This window comes from Monodelphis domestica, chromosome 3 (assembly GCF_027887165.1).
Source record: "Monodelphis domestica isolate mMonDom1 chromosome 3, mMonDom1.pri, whole genome shotgun sequence".
Lineage (NCBI taxonomy): Eukaryota > Metazoa > Chordata > Mammalia > Didelphimorphia > Didelphidae > Monodelphis > Monodelphis domestica.
The window spans coordinates 286,709,059-286,726,639 of record NC_077229.1 but is presented as its reverse complement, the minus strand read 5'-3'; the positions used below and the strand labels follow the sequence as shown (position 1 = coordinate 286,726,639).

The window sequence follows — 17,581 nt, the reverse complement described above, 5'->3', positions numbered from 1 at the left end:
AATATTATATAAATTATTTGGAATAATTGGTAAATAAGAAGTCCTACCAAACTCTTTTTTGTGAAACAAACATAATGCTGATAACTAAAATAGGAAGAGCAAAACCAGAAAGAAAACTATACGCCAATTTCATTAATGAATATAGATTCAAGAATGCCAATTAAAATATTAGTCAGGAGACTACAACATTATATCACAAAGATTTAGATTAATAAGAAGAATATATTTAAAACCATCAGCAAACATTATCTGTAATAGACCTAAGTTAAAGCCTTACCAATAAGATCAGGAATAAAAAAAGGATGCCCATTATCATCAGTATTATTTAATATTATACTAGAAATGCTAGTAATAGCAGAAGAAAAAGAAATTGAAGGTATCAGGATAGGCAAAGAGATAATAAGACTATCTCTTGTTATAGATAATATGGCTATATATGGAAGTCGATATATATAGGAAGTGATATGTATGTAGACATTAAACAAAACATTAATTAAAACTATATATACCTTTAGCAATTTAACAGTATACAAAATATGCCCACAAAAATTATCAGCATTTTTATATATCACTAACAATGTCTTTCAAGAAAATATAGTAAGAGATAACCCATTTAAATTAACCATAGAAAAAATAAAATACCTAGGAATGTATCCACTGAAACAAATTCAGGAACTATATGAACATAATTATTAAACGTTTTTGTACAAATAAATTCAGATCTAAATAAATGGAGAAATATTAATTCTTGATGTATGGGCAGAGCCAATGTAATTAAGATGATAATCCTACCTAAATTCATCTACTTAGTCAATGCCATCCCAATTAAATAACCCCAAAATTATTTTATTAAGCTAAAAAAAACAAGATTTATTTATAAAGATAAAAGATCAAGAATATTAAAGGAAATAATAAAAAAAATCTTAAGGAAGGAGATCTAGCAGTACCAGATTTTAAGCTATATTATAAAGCAACATAAAAACTATTTGGTACTGCTAAGAAATAGGGAAGAAGATCAGTGGAAAAGAAAAAACAACATAAAAACAGTCATAGAAGATTATAGTGACCTTATGTTTGATAAAAGTAATGATCCAAGTTTTTGGAATAAAAATTCATTATTTGGTAAAAATTGTTGTGAAAACTGGAAAGCAATATGGCAGAAACTAGACATAGATCAGCATCTTACATTATTTACTAAGATAAGATCAAAATGGATATATGACCTTGGTATAAAGGAAGATATAAACAAATTAGAAAAGCAGGAAACATTATCTATCATATTTATGGATAGAATTTATGAATAAACATGATAAAAGTATTGTGAAATACAAAATGGATAATTTTGAATACATTAATTTGAAAAATTTTGTACAAATAAAATTATTATTATCAAGCTTAGAAGGATGGCAATGAGTTGGGAAAAAAATTTTATAGACAGTTTCTCTGATAGAAGACATATCTAAAGAGATATGAGAGAACTTTGTTAAATATATAAGAACAAGCCATCCCTAATTGAAAAGATGTGGTAAAAAAATATAAACAGAAAGTTTGGGATGAAGAAATCAAAGCTTTATATAGCTATAGGAAAATATATTCTAAATCAGTTTTGATTAGAAAGATGCAATCAAAACAACCCTAAGATATCATCTCACACCTATCAGATTGATTAAAATGATAAAATGGCAAATGGGAAATAAAAAAAAAAGGGCAATAACATATTGTTAGTCGAACTGTGAACTTATCCAACAATTTTTGGAGAGCAATCTGGAATTACTCAAAGAGTTATAGAACTGTGTGTTCCTTTTGATCCAGCAATACCACTATTGGTTTTATTTCCTAAGGTGATAAAGTAAAAAGAAACTATATGTTCTAAAACATTTATATTGGTTCTTTTTCCATTGGAAAATAACTAGAAAGTGAAGGGATGTCCATCAGTTGGGGAATGGCTGAAAAAGTTGTGGTATATGATTGCAATGGAATAATATTGTGCCATAAGAAATGACAAACAAGGTATTAAGAAAAAAACTGGAAAGACTTGTATGAAATGATGCACAGTGAAGTGAGCAGAACCAGGAGAACATTGTACTATAGCATTTTAATTAAAGTTGAATACATAGTAACAATAGTAATGTGTGATGATCACTTGTGAATGACAACTATTATCAAGAAGGCAAGGATCAAGAACAACTCGAAGGGACCCATGATGAAAAAGGATATACACTACCATAGAAGGAATAGAGTCTGAATGTAGATTAAAACATCATTCTTCACTGTATTTCCTCCATAAAATTTTCTCTAGTATAAACACTGTATGTCTTGTGGGGAGAGTGAGATGTGGGAGGGGAAAAAAAGAGACATACATTTTTTGGATATAGTAGAGGTGAAATATTTGCTATAATTTATTACACATTTTAACAAATAATATGTATTATATTATTTACGTTGTTATATGTAAAAATATAAAAATGGCAACACAAAAAAAGAAAGAAAAGAAAAATACCACAGGGATTCTTTGAATACAAACTAAATCTGGTACAAGAGCATTTGGATTTGGTATGTTTTCCTAAGCACAATAGGTATTTGTTCCCTTCCTTTTCTTCCCCTCCCCCTGCCCTCATCTATGCTAGATCTTAGAGGGCTATTATCTGTTCTTTTTTTTTTTTCCACTTCTATGACACATTCCCCACGGAATGTCAGGGTTTTACCTAGTAGCAGACTACAAAAAAAAAAAAAAAGAGGAACCAGTTTCAATAGTCACAACCAATCTTAAGTGTTCTGTCTTGATTATCCCTAATTTGGTCTGGGCACGAACAGAACCTTACCTATCTGTCTCTTTGCCAATTGGAAAAGAGTGAAATAATGATTTTGTTATATCACTATTTAGTTTCAGCTCCCTCCACCTCTCAGTGGCATACTCTTATTTTCTTTTAGTCTTGAGTTCCACAATTATGATTTGTGGATAATTCTTTGGTTTCTATTAAATAATTAAGAAAATACTCACAAAATAGATATTTGACAAAAATATTTTAATATAACAAAGTTTCATTGTTAAAGCATGCACATTTGCTTTCCAGAATTAATAATAATACAAATAAAAACATGAAATTTTTTCTTTTCTTTACCTCAAATTTTACTTTCTTGAAAAAATTACCAAAAAAGTAACATCTTAGTGTTGAATTGAATTCAACATAGAAACTCAAAGCTACATTACAAATTCAAAGAACTGTACTTTTTTCAACTTAAAACACAATTGATCTTAATTTTTCATTTATATAAACATCTTATTTAAACAAAATTCCACTCCCCACAAGAGAAACATTTCTTCCTGAGTATTCTTAATGTTATGGAGCTAGAAAGGACATAGAGATCATCTGTCCAACCACCTAACTTTACTGATTAGGAAATTGAGGCAAGGGAGGAATAGGAAGTCATGAGCAAGTTAACGATAGAAATAGAACTATGATCTACATCTTTGGATTCCTAATCCAATGCTCTTTCTGTTATACTACACTGTTCCTATTGTTCCTTCTGTTTCTTGTTAATGTAATAAAATTGTTATTACACAAGTCTGATAGTCTAGTATTAGGAAGGAAATAAAGATTCCCTGAAGGTATATAAACACTTTAGCCACTGCTGAAAAACAGTGAGCTTTCATCTACACAGTACAAAAGTTGTGTGTTCCCTAAACTCAGTTTCTTTTTGAGGGTTTTTGTAATGGCAGAGCTATGTCAGTTTTCTCTTGATAACTGCTATTATATCCACAGTGGCACATTTGTGCTTCAAGGTAAGAACCTCTACCTCTTTAAAGAAAGAGTAGGGCAGGCATGGTCCTGGAGAAGACATTTAGTAAATATTTATTGAGTTGCTTTCAATGTTTCACTCATTCAGCACTCAAACATTCTTTAAGGGCTAGGAGAGACAACAGTTGGGTTTCCATTCTCTCTTATGAATCCTAGAGTTGATACTCTCCTACAGAAAGCAATTTTGTAATCAGCAATTCTCAAATTTAATTACTTTGCATTGAATCTGAAGAAACTAACAACATATTTGCTGGATTATGTCTAGATACTGAGGAGAAAAGCAAATATTTTAGATTTCATGAAAAATTAGAATGGAATTTGATAGTAACTCTATAATCTAAAGGATGAATTTTTTGAATGAGTGGAAAGAGCTTGAAAAATTAAAAGAACAACATTAATTGTCAAGGCAATGTATTCTATTCTTTCAGAACTCAACTCACACCTCTGGCAGAGCACAAGATTGCTGCATTCATCATGGCTGCCAAACTAGCACCACTAGAATTTAAAAAGTGGCCCTTGATGCCTTGGCACATCCTTGTCATTTATCAGAAAGAGATTTGGTGCTAAATTTTTCTGAAAGCTTGTTTAGGATGCCTAGGCACATGGCTATCATAATCAGGGAACATTTATTTTTTAGAACCCTTATGCTATCCTAGTATACTTATACCTGACCACCTAGATAGATAACATCTTTCCACTAATGTGTTTTAACATGGAACTATTTACACTATAGAGGTAAGTAGAGTGATACTTACCAATATCATTATGAGAAATACTTGAAACCAGAGATGCCGAGTTGGAATCTTTGGATGAGATTCTTTCAAGGTAATGGAATATATTAATTATTGCTCACATACTTCTGGAAGTGCCTACATATTTTGGTAAATCTTTAGCGCGCCGTTCACTTTTTTCCTGATCAGCATGGCAGATGTAGCAAAAATCAATGCATGACAATGATTTCATATATATATCTTTTGCATAAATGTTGCTTCCTCTACTAAGAAGTGAGCAATTATATTGAATATATACTGTTATTTTTCTCTCCTATCAACTCAAAGTGCTTCTGAAGACAGCTTTTGATGTCTACAACATACCAAGAATAAGAAAGGGTGACACGGTCAAGAAAAAAACCCATTTCTCCTACCTTCAAAGTTGGAGCTAAGCCCTCTAAAATGCATGCTTTTGGAGGTACAAATCTATTTGCCTTTATCAAACTGTAAATTAGGATCTCTGATTTTATTAGGCTAAGGAAAGCCTCATCTGGAAACTCACTGCACCAATACATATGGGCAACTTGTTTATAACTCACTGTCTTAGAGGGAAGTATGGGCAAACTGTGAGACTGACTCACTCATGGACATAGAACTAGTACCTATTAGAAGTACAACTTGAACCCAATTCTTCTTGACTCTGTGGTTGGTCCTCTTTATACTATGCTATGTTGCCCTTATTAGCAAGGCAAAAAGAGAATGATTGAAAACTTCATCACACAGTTTTTGCCTGGTGAAAATATTCATAGATTTCTTTTTGATGTCAGAATCCCCATCATTCAAGTAATGTTTTTGTATCAGCCATAACCATATATTATTATCTGAGTTTAAGAATTTGGGTCATAATTCTAGACATTCTATAAAAATAGCCAATAATGTCTTTGGGCTATGTAATAGGACAAAATGGACAACTTTGGTCATTATTCCATTCCGATTGATTTTGGTCATATCAGTCGAGAACATGGATCCTGTGTGCAGGTCACATTACATGACCCTCCTAACTGAGTAGGACCATTTAAGTTGCCTTGAATGCCAGAAACACCTGAAATGGGGCAAATCACCCTTTCTGTTACTGTCACATTTTCTGTGAGCCGAGGATCAAAGACTATAGTGGAAGGCTGTGTGAATGAACCAGAAGTAGTATAAGACTCAGTCACCAAGAAATTACCCTGGAGCAAAGGATCAGGTATTGGAATTGCAGGCTGAAAGACAGACCCAGAAGCTGGGAGAGTTGAAGGTTCATTGCTGTAGAAAGTTGCAGGTGGACAAGTAACATTGATAGTAGGTGGACAAGTTCCATGTGTGGATGGGGCAGATGCTGACTGTGATCCAGATGTCCCAGGTACAGCAATGTTTGTTTTCTCAGGTGCCTGAGAGGGTTTGGGTTCATCATCAATACCCATGCTTATATCTGCCAACTTCTTAAATTTTGGCCCTAGTGAATCCAAGAAGCTGTCATCAAAATCATCTGCGATGAAACTACAACAGCCAACAGAACCTACAGGAGAACTAGGAGCTTCTATTCCTTCATCATCATATATTAAGAGGCAATCAGATACTCCTTGACCATCATCTTCATCTGCACAGGCAAATGCTTTCTAAAATAAAAAAAAAATGTAGAGAAAAATGAAGTATCTGAAAAAATCATTTTGATCCATTTTGGTCCTTGTTATGTTCTTTGGGATAAAACAGAGCAGCTTATGCAAGATGACCCTTCAAATATTAGAGGACTGGGATGCAATTATTTTTTTCCAAATTCTTTGCACAAGAACTGGTGCTTTTAAACAGATGTAGTTGGCATTTATCTCAGAGTACTATATGAGGCACTTATCTGGTTCCCAAGGAAAAGGTTACGAGGTTTAAGTAATTGTGAGAGGTTGTTGCTAATGGGAAAAGGGCATGGGAGAAGGAATGGTTTTAATTTTTTAAGCCATTAAAAACAGCATTGTCTTCTCAATCTGAAAGATGCAAAGACTGGATTGAATGATCTTTGTTTCTTCTAGCTCTTTTTGATTCCTATTAACTGCATTTTTGTATAGCTACAGAACTTGCTTTCTTGCGATTTTAGAACCCAATCTTTTCAGAGACATTTATACTTTAATAAAAATGGAAAGGTTAGTCTCTGAATATTTATCTCTATCAATGGTAAATTTTCTTCAGTAAAAAATTCTTAGTAAAAACAAAATCTTCCATTTAGCTTTCCAAAGAATGTACTTCAAGTGAAACTCTGTGTTCTAATAGCCTTATTATCTGAAAGAGATTGTCCATGTTTTAAATGACTATTTATAAAAAAAGAAATGACTATCAACTTTTTGCATTTTTAAAAGAGGATTTCCAAGGGCAGCCATAAAGGGCTGGACCTCCAAGGAAGCACAGAAACCAAGGGCATTGTTTCAGTGATAAAAGGTTTGTGATACCTGTCTTCTTTCCAGATACACTCACCAGTGATTTCTTGAGTAAATGCAAGTTATACTTCCAGCTTAAGAATAAGATAAGTAGGCCTAAGAACATTCCTTTTTGTTCTAATACATTAGAAAAATGAAAAGGAATAACCTCTAAATTCAACTGGTATAGATTTAATGATAGAATTAAATTTTTTTCTTTAGTAAAAGCTAGCCCTAACTGTTAGGCAAATCTAACAGTTAAGCTAAACATACAGACATTTTCTTAAGACTGTTATCGATAGATTTAGTAAATAGATTGATAATATTTAAACATTTAGTAGTAGATGTTAGAATAAGAAATATATATTTGTAGGAATAAGAATAGTTATTAGATTAAGTTAGAGAGCATAAGCTTTTTTTTTTTTTAAATCCTTGTCTTAGAATCAATATTGTGTATTGGTTCCGAGGCAGAAGAGTGGTTAGGGCCAGGCAATGGGGGTTAAGTGACTTGCCCAGGATCACATAGGTAGGAAGTATCTGAGTCAGATTTGAACTAAGGACATCCTGTCTCGAGACCTGGATCTTTATTCACTGAATCATTTAGCTGGCCCAAGAAATTGTTATTTCTCTTTTCTGAGAGCTGGAAAATAAATTACAGATTTCAGCAACCCAGCTCTCTTGTAAACTTCAGCAGAAACCACAAGTTCCCCTTTGTGGTCAGTTATATAGAACCATAGTGACCTCTTCTTAAGAGACTGCTAATGGGTACTTCCTCCCAAAATTCACAGATTGATAGACATGAGTTCTAATTCAATAAAATATTAAATCTAGTTATCTTAACACAGAAGTCTCCAATTGGTTCCCAATATGTCCACACTCTTAAAGTTAGCAGTTGGCAGTTAGTAGAAAAATAGTATTTAAGAGGTTTCTCCAAAATACTCTAGACAAGTGACTTGACTCATCCAATTGAATTATGTTCAAAATAATTTTCTTAATATTTTTGTAACTTTCCATAATTTGTAATTCTTCTTTTTTAACTATAAAATTAAGCTCTGTAAATCACTTATTTGTTTCTAACTACAAGGAGTCAGTAGACCTAATTTAAATAGCAACCACTTGGCCTTGCTGTTAAATCATTATGCTAAGAAGCTGTTAGTCTCCAGAAAGTTCCAGTTCCAGTTCCAGTTCCAGAAAGTCAATTTAGATGGAAGATATAACTCTCATGGACAAGAGGGGAAAATGACTATTAAAGAAGACAGGGAAAAATGGATGAGATAGATGCAATTTATATGAATGTCAAGAATCTGGTAATTTAAAGAAAACAACACAAGAGTGCAGAGTAAAATAAGAAGAAAGAAAATAAGAGAAAGGTGAAGAAGAGAAAATCTGAATTTCTGAAGCTGTACAATAGGTATGAAGCCCTTTCAGTGAAATATAAATGTAGATTATCTCAAGTAAAATCACATACTAATGAAGATTAACAAATAGCAGGTGCTAGTTATGGAAGCCAAGAGGAAGAAAAAACACATAGTGAATTCCTACTGAGGGGCAAAAACAAAAAAATCATATATAAGTCTGACATGGATAGTTAACTAGTGTATTGTCTTCATGGATTATGCAATTGACATGTGACTAAGAAGTTGCCAAGACTTATTAAATCTAATACCAGCTAATACCACTGTTGTAGTTATATGGAAACACTGAAATCACTAGATTTCACAAATTGGTGTTTTTTTCTTTTAAAAAAAATCTCTTTTTTTTTACTATCAAAAATAAAGTTTTCAAAGAGAAAGTATATTAGAAGTGAGCAGGTATTTTTTGTTTTATTTGATAGATTTTTGTTCATGTGAATTAATGTGGTGACTTGGCAGCTCAAAGGTCTAATGCTATCTTAGCAGCATCAATAGAAATGCTGGGCTCAAGTCTCAGGAAGCTAGAGTTGTTATGCATTCTGGGCTAATCAGTTCATATTTAGAGTACTGTGTTCAGTTCTGGGTGCCACATTTCAGCAAAGATGTTCACAAATTAGTAGATATCTTGCAAATGATGATCAAAAATAGTGAGAACCTTCAAGACTATGTCCTGAAGTCTGGAAAAGAAAACACACAGAAGATATATGCCAGAATGGCTGAACAAAATATGGTATATGATGGTGATGGAATACTATTGTGCTATAAGGAATGATGAACAGGATGGTTTCAGAAAGAACTGGGAAGACCTATATGAACTGATGCAGAGTAAAATAATAAGAACCAGGAGAACATTATACACAGTAATTGAAATATTATGGAATGATCAAATGTGATGGACTTTGCTACTAACAGCAAAACAATGATCCAGGACAATTCTGAGGGACTAATGAAAAAAAAATTCTATCTACCTCTAGAAAAAGAACTGTTGTAGTTAGTATAAATGCCAGTGAAAACATATGATTTGTTTGTTATTTGTTTATTTGGGTATATGATTTGGGATTTGGTTTTAAAAGATTATTCAGTTACAAAAATGAATAATATGGAAATAAGTTTTGTGTAATAACATATTTATAACCCATATTGAATTGCTTGTCAATTCCAGGAATGGGGAGGGAAGAAGGGAGGGAGACAACATGAATCATGTAATTTTGGAGAACTTATGTGGAAATTTGTTATTAAAATAAAATAAAGTTTGTCTTAAAAGAAGGGATATGGCAGCTGCTTTCAAATATTTGAAAGGGCATCTTGTGAAAGAGGAAATAGAATCTTATATAATACACAAAGGGCAGAAGTAGAACCACTGGGTGAAAGTTAGAGGGATGCAGACTTTTGCTCAATATAAGAAAAAAAACTTGCTAACAACTATTGTTATTCTTAAATGGAGCATTCTCCTTTGTGAACTTTTTTCTTATCACTGGAACAGTTCAAGAAGAAATTATTACGTGACCAAGTAGCAGAATCACACCTGTACAATTTTAGACTGATTAGAAATACTAAGACAAGAAATTGGACCAAAAGGAGCCAAATGGCTTTTTCAGAGTCACACAGTAAGTTAATTAGTGATATCAGGACTAAAACCTAGGTCCCTTGGCTTCTAGTATAGGCTTTTTCGTGACACAATTGTCAAGGAGAGTAGAGAGCATTCCTTCTTATCTAGTTAACCTCCAAGACTCCTAGTAATAATGAGTTCTGGGGTTGATAGTGATACAGAGTGGAATTTCCTTCCTTAAGCAAGGGGTTAAGACTATATTCACTTGGTGGTTCAGAACAAAGTCATAGATAGGATCCTAGATCTAAGCCAGAAGGGACCATCCAGTCTAACCCTCTCATAGTACAGATAAGGAAACTAAGGCCAAAAAGAATAAAGGAGAATTTGAGTTAATGGTCTGTCCAATGATATAAATCTGAACTGGCAAACCCACCCAAATACAAGGAAACCAGGCTCTTTAGTTGTAGGAAGTCTATTTAAGGCAGTAATCCTCAGGACGAGGTCATTGAATTTCAGTTATCTCTTTGGTGTCTTGATGAAAACATCAAAAATAGAGCCTAATGATTTTTCTGATGAGAGATAGAGAGGCAGATGGATAGATAGATAGATATGGCATTTATTTAACATTAACTATGTTTCAAGTACCCTTTAAGTGCCAGAGACACAAATGCCGGCCAGCAAGATAGTATCTACTTTCCAGGACCATACATTTGAATGGGGAAGAAAACACCTAAAAGAACATTAGAAAGGGTGGGAAAGTGGCTTGGAGGCCCTGTTTTAGGCAGGATTTGGTGAAAACTCACCTATCAGAGTTGAGTTTTTTTTTCCTCTACAAAACTCTTGGTCCACATGGGGACTGAACCTAAAACACTGACCTTATTAGAACCAAATGACAGTATTAGTAATACTTTAGTATCTTATCTTAGATAGAAATAATAATTTTAAGAAAAACCTTACTCTCTGGCTCAGAACTAAGACAGAAGAATGGCAAAGGCTAGGCAATTGGGGTTGTGACTTGTTCAGGGGGTCACATAGCTAGGAAGGATCTGAGGCCAGATTTGAACCCAGGTCCTTCCAACACCAGCCCTGGTGCTATCCACTGTGCTGCCTAGATGCCCGTAGAAATAAAAAATTTTAAACTGTTTTGAGATTTAAGCTTTCTGTAAAGTTTGGCTCATTGCAAAAGCTGATTAGGACTCAAAGAAAAGACGTTTCATGTAGTAGATTAGCCTGTGGTAACACAAACATTTTAACCCAGTTACCTGAGAGAAATAGGTGTCCAGGAAATTCATATTTACTGTTCCTTCAGCATATTCCCGAATGGTTCCTCCAGTGGAATGTCTTGTTCTCATTGTTCCTGAGTGCCCAGCACCAACTAGGCCTGTGGTTCCTGCTGAGCCCGAAGCTGCTCTAAGTCTGGTTGTTAATTCTATACCAGAAGTTCCTTCCACGACAGTCCCTGTTGCATAGGCATTTGTACAAACTTCTAAAAAGGAAAGAAAAAATGTATTTAGTGCTATAATTTATCATTACTCTTTGCTATTTGAGTTTTGATTTCTGGGGCTATTGTTCAGAAAGTAAATCCACAGTAGGAAAGAAAATGCAATTCTACATTTGCCCTTAAGGAACTTCTATTCTACCTAAAGTGGGATGAATTAACAACATATATAGGATGTTGTTTAGTTATTTTTCAGTTATGATCGACTCTTTATGACCCTATTTAGAGTTTTCTTGGCAAAAATACTGGAGTGGTTTGCCATTTCCTTCTTTAGCTTTTTTAGAGGCAATTAAAATTAAGTGACTTGTCCAGGGTCACACAGCTAGCAAGTCATCTGAGGCTGGATTTGAACTCAAGCCTTCCTGACTGTAAGCCCATCACTCTATCCACTCCACCACATTGCTGTGCATATATAGGAGAAACAAAAAAAAAAAGAGTTATGATAAATACTCTTTTGCGGAGAGTGGATATTAACACCTAAGAAGATTATGAAAGACCTCGTATAGGGGATAGCACTTGATTTGAGACTTGAAGTGGTCTAGGAATTCCAATGAGAATAGATGATAGAAAATACATGCAAGTGAGAAAAAGAATATTGGGGATAGGGAAGCACATGCAAACCAATTGTCTTGAATGTGGAATGCATGAAAGGCAGTAATATGAAATCTGTCTTGAAAGATTGGCTGGAGCTAGAATTTGAAGGGCATTTAAATTTCAAGCAGAGAAGTTTATATTTTATCAAAAAAGCAATAGGGAGTTACTGAAGTTTCAGGGTTTCTGGGCAGAATAGTCATACCTGTATTATAGAAATATTAATTTGGCAACTGTGTGGAGGACGGATGAGAGAGAGAGAGGGAGAGAGAGAGAGAGATAGAGAGATAGATAGATAGATAGAGAGAGAGAGAGAGAGAGAGAGAGAGAGAGAGAGAGAGAGAGAGAGAGAGAGAAGGAAAGCAGATCAATTTGCAGGCTTTTGTAATAGTCCATAGGAGGGATGATGATAATCTGAAATAGTGTGGTAGTCCTATTGAGAGAGAGACAGACAGACACAGAAACAGAGAAAGACAAATAGAGAGACAGACACATACACAGATGCAAAAGATGTAGGAAAAAGCAGGCTTGCTTGTTAAATTTTCAATACAAACACTTAAAAGTCAGAAATTGGCAAATGCTATAGATCAGGGCTTGGTTATTCTTTTGTTATTTATTTACACTTAGGAAAATGAAGAGGAAAATATCAGTAATATAGATTAAATTTACCAGTCTGAATTAAACACTTAACCAGCACATTGCTGGGTGAGACAATACTTGGCAAATCATTTATACAAAGGGAAAGAAGGAGAGTAGAATCAGGATTTATTCTAATTTTCAAACTGGGTGCTTTAACAGAAATAGGGAAGTCAGGAAGAGAGGTGGGTTTTTCTTGGGGTGCCAGTGAGGATGAGTTTTATTTTGGACATATTGAGTTTGGGATACTTTTGGGATCCAGTGGGACACATTTGGTAGCTTATTTTCATAGAGAATTGCCCAGTGAGATTCAGAGAAGTTAAGGGACTTATTCACTTATCTAGGTAGAATGTGTCACAATCTGGGTAGATTGTGTCTCCAAGGTTGACCTTCTATCCACTATAGAATGCTGTTCCTCATTTTTAGATGAAAACAGTGAGAAATGTCAAGGAAATTATCATAAAGCACACAATTGTGGAAATCAACTTAATAATAATAATGCAAATGATAGTGCAAATTTACTGTCTAGGAAAAATGTTTGTAAACATTCACTTACCAGAACTTTCCATGAATTCAGTTCCATTGGCTGTTATTGGAGGCACACAAATATTTGTGATCTCCTAGAAATTATCACCAGAAAAATATTCATTATAAAATAAATTGCTATGATTCTATCACCACATTGATGCATAATAACATTCTACAAGTGATGGAAATACAAGAAATATAATTTTATGGGAGTAATAATTTCTCCCATTTTTTTCACTTCAGAAGAGAAACCTCTAAGGCACATATAGTGGTGGCATGAAATTTTATGGTGAGAGCAAAAAACCACTTATATTTTGCTCCCCATTCTTTCTTCCCTCCCCTTCCTCAAACTAAATCTAGTTGTGTTTTTTTTTTTCTGTGAAATTTAAGTGATTATTTCACAAGCTCCACACATACCTTATCCTGTGGCTGGGCACCTTCTATTCCCCACTGGTGAATTGTTCCTTCTGAGCCATCTGGAACAGGAATAAATCCAGATCCAACACCACCTATACCTCCTGCCCCATAGTTACAAAATAGGAGCAGAAGGGGAACCACTTCAAGGAAGGAAAAAAAATCCAAGTCATTTGAATTAATTGAAAATGATAGCTAAACTTCCAAAAGAATTAGATGGGAGTTATATCAGTTGACACTGTGTAGCACTTTGTGTGCATAATCTCATTTAATTCTAGCAATAATGACAGCTAATTTAACAAATAAATATCTAGTTGATAATAATATGTAGTGTCTTAAATTTTGCTATGTATTCTACAAATATTATTTCAATTGATTCTTGTAAGAGCCCTTTGAGTCAAGGTACTATTTTTATTATTATTTCAGTACTGTGACCCCTTTTGGGGTTTTCTTGGCAAAGATTCTGGAATGGCTTGCTCTTTCTTTCTCCAGCCCATTTTATAGATGAAGAATTGAAGCAGACAGAATTTAGTGACTTGCCTAGGGTCACTCAGCTAGTATGTGTCTGGGACCAAATTAGAACTCAGGAAGAAGAGTTTTCTGTACTCTGGCTTGGCATTCTATCTACTATACCACCTAGCTGTCCTACATGTTCTATTTTTATCCCCATTTTACAAGTGAGGAACTGGTGTAAAATGTGGTTAAAGTGACTTGTTCAGGGTAAGATGTCTGAGACATGACTGGAACTCAGGTTTCCTGACTCCAGAACAAACTATCTATTTACATGACCTATCTAGCAATGTCATAGTATTTTGAATTTCATTTAACAGAAAAAGGAAACTGAGGCTAAGTGGTTATGTGATTTTTTTTTGCCATTAGAGTCACACAACTAGTGAGTGTGAGTCAGAAATTAAATCCAGGTTTTCCTCCAAACCCAGTGTTCTTTTTGTTACCGGAAGCTACATCAACAAGCACCATTGTCAACATGGGTAAACTTTATCATTTACTTTGAGACCCAAAAGATAAACACTATTGTCAAATGGCAAACCGCACACCATCAAAATCTTCCTAATAGGCCATTTCCCCCAGTGATTTCCTATAATGGAAAATGAATATGTCTCTTCCCGCTGAAATGGGCATTAGATTTTTCTTTTTTGCTATTGTTAAATATGTTCTATGTGCAAGAAGGTTGTAGCAGTCATCCCATGTACACAGGTAACCCAAGGGGGGCTAGCTCTAAAGTCCAAAAATATTGCCTTCAGGAGATGTTTCCAAAATGAGCCTCTCCATTTGGCAAGTTTGAAAATACCCAAAATTAACTTTTCATGTTAGAAATAGAATAGAATAATGGAATGTAATACTCACACAACAACGTCAAAAGCCCAAGAAAGATCAGACCAATGGCGGCAGGTCCAAGGCTTACTGAGGGTCCTCCTTTTTGCCTGTTCCCATCTGGGAAAGGAACCACACTGACACACCTTTGGTTCTCATCACAGTCACAGGTCTGTAATTCCAGAGTCTCCAGTATTTCACAACTCATACCTTGCCTGTCTGTAACTAGGAGAGAAAGTGATTGGGTTCCAGAAGACAGTGTTTGTTGGGTTTCTAGTTTTGCAGAGGTAGCTATAGAGAAACAAAGCAATAGGAGATAATGATTGTTATTACACATTTTAAATTGTCTTATAATAGTCAAGAATGCTAAGCTAGCTGTTACTCTTGTAAAGTCTTCTTCTCTTGCCTCGTGGATCTGACCCTTGGTTCTCAAAGTTATATTAGCGGTATGCCAAGTTTTATGGATCCTAAAGAGTTAGCCTCAGAATTCTAGCCCCATGACAGACTGGAGACTGGAGACCATTTAAGATTGTCATCATAAGCACCATGGAGTTGGCTCTTGGGTTATGAGTTTGTTGTTATTATTGTTTATAGAAACTCATGAGACAGTTGTAGTTTGTCCTTTGTTTTTGAAGAGGACCAATGACACTTGCTCATGAACTGGATTTACATGAGGCAGAATTACACAAAGTCATCAGTCTCACTCTCTCTTTCAGAATCATCAAAGTCTAGTGGCAGGACAAAAGTCAAGACTACTGACGATGACCTGAGATGCAGTGGATAGACTTGGCATCTTTGATGTCTGACCAAGCTCTAGATACTCCACAGTGCCCGTTTTATTTGCCTCCATAGCCCTTGGAACAAATTGTTCTCATTCACTAATTCTGCCAGAGGAAGCCTTCACATTTTTGGGTAGGTAACCCTCTAAATTGCTGATGGATTTGAGAACTGTAGGTTACCTTTAACCTATTTTAGCCTTCCTGCCAAGATGATTTTACTGTAGTGGGACTGCTGTGCACACTGTGGCTTCTCAGAGTCCCAGGGTGAGTTGTGTGAAAGGTAGACATCAAAGGTTGATGAGCAGTCCTGAAAAGGGCTCAGTGAGCCCTCAAATCAGAGGTGCTAGTCCTGTCATACTCCTGTCATAAAATTGTCATCATATTTTTATGAGGTAGTACCAAGCTGTGGAGGGAGTACCCATATTAATAAAATCATGGAAAGCTTTCTAATAGTCTTCATGGTATTGTTTGGATTAAAATGGTCTAGAGTCTAGTAAAAAAGCTAAAGTAAGAGGAAGCAGTATAGCTTAGCTTTCTGCCCTCTTTTCCCCAGCCCCTTACTACTTCAACTAAACTTTCAGAAGAACAGAGTTGTGCTTGGGAAATCTAAGATAAATTGAAATGTTCTATTCATTCTTTAATCATCTGGACCTTTCAGAGATTGCCTGCAGGACTGTAACTGATATGACATTGTAAGATTAAAGTAGAACTTAATTTTAATTTTTCTCCAATGAGTGGCCCTCCTAATATCTTAGCAAATTTGTATACATTTTTCAAATATCTTTTTAATTCTTTATTTGATGGCCTGGACATTGGTCACAGAACTTTCAGCTTAGGTTGGCTGATCTAAACTAAATCTCACATGGTCACATTAAATCATGTCTGTTTGGAGCTAGAGTTTATATAATTGAATTGATGGAGTGAAATGAATAGAACCAGGAGAACAAATGCTATAATAATAAAGACAACCTTGAATGGTTTAAAAACTCTGGTCAGTGAAATGACCAACCATCATTTCAAACACTGTTGATGATCCATGCTATCCACCTCTTGCCAGAATGGTGATGGTTTCAAGATGCAAAATGAGGTAGATATTTTTGGGCAGGGTCAATATAGAAATTGAGTTGTATTTTTTTCCATTTAATTTGGAGAGAAGAGCTGATAGGAAGAGAAACTAAATGCTTGTTAACAGAAACAAATTAAGTAAAAATTTAAAAAGGAAATTTATTTTACTCACTATTTATTGTTGTAACACTCCATGTAACGGGGGTTCTCATAGGCTGTTGAACTACGGAAAATGTGAAAGGTCCAGTGTCTGGCTGGTTTTGCAGAGGTTTGGCCGTGACAATAACTGATCCAGATGTACGACAAACTGTTACCCTGTCAGTGGTCACTTTAGGACAATTTTCATTGAAATCTGGCACTCTAACAATTATGGTGCCTGTTGATGTTTTTCCTGTGTTATCTGTAACAATAATATTGTGAAGTTAAGGAATGTAAAAAGCAGCTGCTAGCACACACAAAGGCATATCCTCATTGAGCCTACTGGTCATGACAAGTTTTACTAGTAAATATTAAAGTTGTAAAATATTTTCAAGCTTAAATCAGGCTGATTTTATATATTCTCCTCACTGGGCAGCTCATATGAATATATTGCATATTATTTTAGCATTTTTTGAAGCAAAGATCTGCAAACTGACCATTGGTTTGTAGATTTAGAGCTGGAAGGGACACAAGAAGCCATCTAGTCCAACCCTTTCATTTTATAGATGAGAAAACTGAGAAATTGTCACTTCTTCAGATTTGCACAGTATTATATCCAAAGTATGGTTTAAAACCAGGACCTCTGTTTCAAAAGCCTCTACTCTTTCCAAAATGTCATGCTGCC

At 34.7% G+C, this 17,581-nt stretch overlaps 1 protein-coding gene across 1 annotated transcript in view; it reads right to left on the bottom strand.

The window, feature by feature from the left end:
- Positions 1-1,450: 1,450 nt before the first annotated feature.
- Positions 1,451-17,581, bottom strand: part of DSG3 (desmoglein 3) — a 50,066-nt gene continuing 33,935 nt past the window's right edge. Inside the window, exons 11-16 of the mRNA XM_056823840.1 lie at positions 16,931-17,158; positions 14,948-15,205; positions 13,586-13,725; positions 13,197-13,260; positions 11,178-11,401; positions 1,451-6,168 (exon numbers count right to left, since the gene is read on the bottom strand). Of these exons, the coding sequence (XP_056679818.1) occupies positions 5,515-6,168; positions 11,178-11,401; positions 13,197-13,260; positions 13,586-13,725; positions 14,948-15,205; positions 16,931-17,158 (1,568 nt within the window). The 3' untranslated portion in view covers positions 1,451-5,514. The remainder of the gene's footprint in view (positions 6,169-11,177; positions 11,402-13,196; positions 13,261-13,585; positions 13,726-14,947; positions 15,206-16,930; positions 17,159-17,581) is intronic.